Source organism: Orycteropus afer, unplaced genomic scaffold (assembly GCF_000298275.1).
Source record: "Orycteropus afer afer isolate SDZICR_OR568_19922 unplaced genomic scaffold, OryAfe1.0 scaffold00053, whole genome shotgun sequence".
NCBI lineage: Eukaryota > Metazoa > Chordata > Mammalia > Tubulidentata > Orycteropodidae > Orycteropus > Orycteropus afer.
This window is the reverse complement of record NW_006921640.1, coordinates 4,000,067-4,004,303: the sequence shown is the minus strand read 5'-3', so window position 1 is coordinate 4,004,303 and position 4,237 is coordinate 4,000,067. Positions and strand designations below refer to the sequence as shown.

General features: G+C 34.9%; 1 protein-coding gene across 1 annotated transcript in view; it reads left to right on the top strand.

Moving 5' to 3' along the window:
- The window catches only part of MSRA (methionine sulfoxide reductase A), an 821,542-nt gene that overhangs the window by 351,627 nt on the left and 465,678 nt on the right, over positions 1-4,237 (top strand). Inside the window, exon 3 of the mRNA XM_007938716.1 lies at positions 2,241-2,360. Coding sequence (XP_007936907.1) covers positions 2,241-2,360 — 120 coding nt within the window. The remainder of the gene's footprint in view (positions 1-2,240; positions 2,361-4,237) is intronic.

Genomic DNA, 4,237 nt, shown 5'->3' with positions numbered 1-4,237 from the left:
TGTCATAAAGGCTAAATAAGCCATTCACCATGAAAATATTTGTGATTAGTTTAGTACAAACTTTCTTTTAAATTAGCTATTGTTCATTGCACTTTTAAGGAAGTTTTTTTTTTTTTTTTTCCAGCTGTTTTGCAAGAACACTCTACAGCATCTGTTTTAGAGGTTACACTAACTTTAGCCCATCATCTCAGCGTGCTCATGATTTGTCATATGAATGTGCCAGAATAACTGGCCATTTAAAAATGTAGTCAGTGTTTTATAATTTCAGAAATGTAATTTGAAGGCCATGTTTGGTAAAATAGTGGTGTTTCTTCTCTTCTTATGTATCCATTCTAGTTTATTAAGTTTCACCCTCCCCAGCCACATCTCACATTCTCAATCATCTCATCACACCAATTCTCATTTTAAAGATGGAATTTAAATTCCGTTTCTAGTCTTCTTTGCTTACCTAGCTTCTAGGTCTCTACAACTACTGCTTTTCTACTCTCTTCTTCCAACAAGGTGAAAGTTTATTATTTCTATCATAGAAACACCTCCTCTGCTATACCTTCTCCCTGTCTGACTTAAATTGTTGTTTTTGTTGCACACTGTTGAGTCAATTCCAATTCATAGTGACTCCATATAACTGAGTGGAACTGAACAACAGGGTTTTCTTGGCTATAATCTTTATTTGAAGTAGATCACCAGGTCTTTCTCTCCCTGAGTGGATGGGTGAATTTGAAAAGCCAAACTTTCAATTAGTAGCTGAGTGCTTAACTGTTTGCAACACCAGGGCTTTTTTTTTTTTTTTTTTTTTTTTTTTAAGGTAATTTGACTCTTACAGAAATATTTGAAAACTGAAAAAAATTTTCTACATTACCACTATAACATAGTCCTGGTTATAATTTTCATGTTATGATATATAACATGTGTAATATGATACTACCATATACATATTTTCATTTTGTACCAGTATCACAAGTCATTATTTTTACTGCATTAAATCTCATCACGCATCTCTATCATTTTTTAACTGTTCATCTATTTTTGGTTAGATTTCCTCTCACATTTTAGCACACAGAATACTTTTACAATGTATAATTTTATGCACATTGCTGTTTTGGTTATTTTTGTTGCTTGGAATTTTTGAAGTAGTAAATTAACAAGTATCAAGAATTTTAGTAAACTACATAATTTTTCTTTCAGTTCTTTTGTTAAACCTAGCAAATCTAGTGATTGTAGGAGGAAGAGGCTTATATTAATTTACCAACTACTAGTCTACCTAAGATTTTATTTATTAATAAATAATTAAAGCATATAAAACATGAGTGAGGCAGTTAATTTTCGTTATATCTGGAAATTAGTCACAGAATACCAGTATTACTGGACAGTTTTGAAACCTGTGGTAGAAATTGGAGGTTCTTTATTTGGAAACCTAGGATAGACCTCCAAAGATCTAAGAACATCCTGAAATGGAATGCAACATTTTTGGTATCTGTAAGTATGTGCATTCATTGTGATGAATATCATTAGATATTCAAAGGAATGCAATAGCTAGTGGTATAAACACAATATTTACTAGTTGAATGGTATACTATTTTTGTTAGTTTTTTTATTTGTTTGTTGTCGTTTTCACCTCCTCTCCATTTCCCATTCTCTCTCTCTTTCATTCTATTCAGTAATAGAACTCAGAAAAATAACTTTTCTGGTCAGCATTGATTTGTCACCTAAGGTTGTATTAAAAAACTTTATAAACCAAACAGCAACACGGATGTGAAATTGTTCATTGGAAACACTACATCAATCTGTGTTGATTTTTGAATTTTTCCAATTAAAAACAGTAATTTAGTGCTGCTCTTCTTTGTTTAAAATATTTTTTAAAAAGCATGACCAGGAAGCTAATCATTATGTTAATGTCTACAAGTAATACAAGTTACTATCAAGTGTGCCAATCATTTATAAAAATACTGAGTAATCATTTTGTTGTGTTATTTTGAAAGTGTGTACGTTTTCTAACTCCATCGAAATTTGAGGCTTTCTAAGTTTTTGTGCATCTAAAGCAAAGAGATATTTTGTGCAAACCACCTTAAATAAAATTATTTTTAAATGTTAAAAAATCTCTTCTTTAAAAGATAAATTTTAGTCATTATTGATTCTCAAATGACAGGAACCACTTCTGTACTAGTGTAACAGGTATTCAAATGTGCACTGACCACCTTGTTTTTGAGAATGGATTAATCAGTGTCTTATTTTCCTCTTAGGAATGGGCTGTTTTTGGGGAGCTGAAAGGAAATTCTGGATTCTGAAAGGAGTGTATTCAACTCAAGTTGGTTATGCAGGAGGCTATACTTCCAATCCTACTTATCAAGAAGTCTGTTCAGGTAGGAAGAATTTTCTTTGTTAGACTATTAGAAGGAACAAGTGAGGGCTTGTCCCTATTGGTGGGTGACAGGGTCCTGAAAATGGAAATATAATTTTATGTGTTTTTTCAGTCTTCTTGTTCCCATTTCTATAGTTGTTGATTTCTCACTTTATATTTTTAGAAAATAATAAACTTTCTATAGAATGTGCCATTTAGCTTTTTGCTTTAGACAATCTCTCGAAAACTTTTAATCGTTTATTAGTTTATGTTTCTGTGGGTCAACAATTTAGGCAGAGCCCAGCTTGGCAGTTGGTCTCACTTGCTCTCACAACTGGTTACAGTCAACTGCTATGTTGCCTGGGGGCTGGTTGATGTAGGATGGCTTCACTCATTTGTTTGGCAATTGGTATTAGCTGCTGGTTGGTGGTAGCTATTGTCTGGGGTCATGGGAATGACTGGGACTAATAATATCTTCAGCAGGTTTGTTGGTGTTATGTGCCGTGGAGTCAGCCCTGACTCATAGCGACCCTTCCTTGGGTTTCCAAGGGAAGTAGGATTGCCCAACCTTCCTTCCAAGGAGTGCCTGGTGGGTTTGAACCACCAGCCTTCTGGTTAGCAGTCAAGTGCCTTAGCCACTATGCCAGGGCTAATTCACATGGTGGTGGCTGCAGAGATCCTAGGAGCATCAAGAGAGGACAAGCCCCATTCTGCTAGCAATTTCTAAGACTGTGTCATATTTACTACTGTTCCATTGGACAAAGCAAGTCACATGGTTTAGCCCACGGGTCCTCAATGGCATGGATACAGGGAGATATGAAGGAATTGGAGACCATTATTTCAACAATCAAAAGGAGTCCTGGTGGTGCAGTGGTTAAATGCTCAGCTGCTAACCAAAATGTCATAGGTTTGAAGCCATCAGCTGCTCACTGGAGAAAGATGTGACAATCTGCTTCTATAAAGATTTACAACTTTGGAGATCCTATGGGACAGTTTTATTCTGTCCTCTAGGGTTGCTGAGTTGAAATTGACTCAACTTTTTTTTTTTCTTAATGAGATTTCAACAATCTATCACATGGGACATTTGTTATATACCAGACATGTTTTTTTTTTTTTTTTTTTTAAGAGGGAAAAACATTAAAAACCATGCTATAATATAGGGATTGGCAAACTACAGCCTGCAGGCCAAATCCAGCCTGCTGCCTGTATTTTGTAAATAAAGTTTTATGGAGACGTAGCCATGTTGATGTGTTTGTGTATTATCTGTGGCTACTATCATGCTACAGTGGCAGAATTGAGTGGTTGTGACAGAGACTACATGGTCTTCAAACCCTAAAATATATACTATTAGGAGCTCTGGTGGCATAGTGCCTAAGGCATTTGACTGCTAACCAGAAAGCTGGTGGTTCAAACCCACCAGCCACTCCTCGGAAGGAAGGTTGAGCAATCTACTTCCATAGTGATACTGCCTCAGAAACCCATGGAGGGGTCACTATGAGTTGGGTCCAACTCGACAGCACATAACAGCAAGTCCTTTAGAGAAAAAAATTCCTGACCTCTGCTGTAGGCTACTAGGAATATGCATATTCCTTCATGGCAAATTCTAGCCCTAATACCAGATTACCTCTCTGGATTTTTTAAAAAAATTTGGACCTCAGGGATTTCCTTTACTTTCCTAACAGCTCAGGTGGCAATTTTTTTTTTCCCCTAAAGAAATATTTTTAAATATTTCTAAATGTGAACCTCTTAAAAAAAGAATATTTCATTCACTGTCTTAAAATTTATTAACCCCATCAAAATTAAGAGTTAATATGGAGGGTTGATCTAGGTATATAATGCATCATATTGACATAAATGATATTTAAAGATTATTTAAACAATTTTATTTTTTAGAAATAA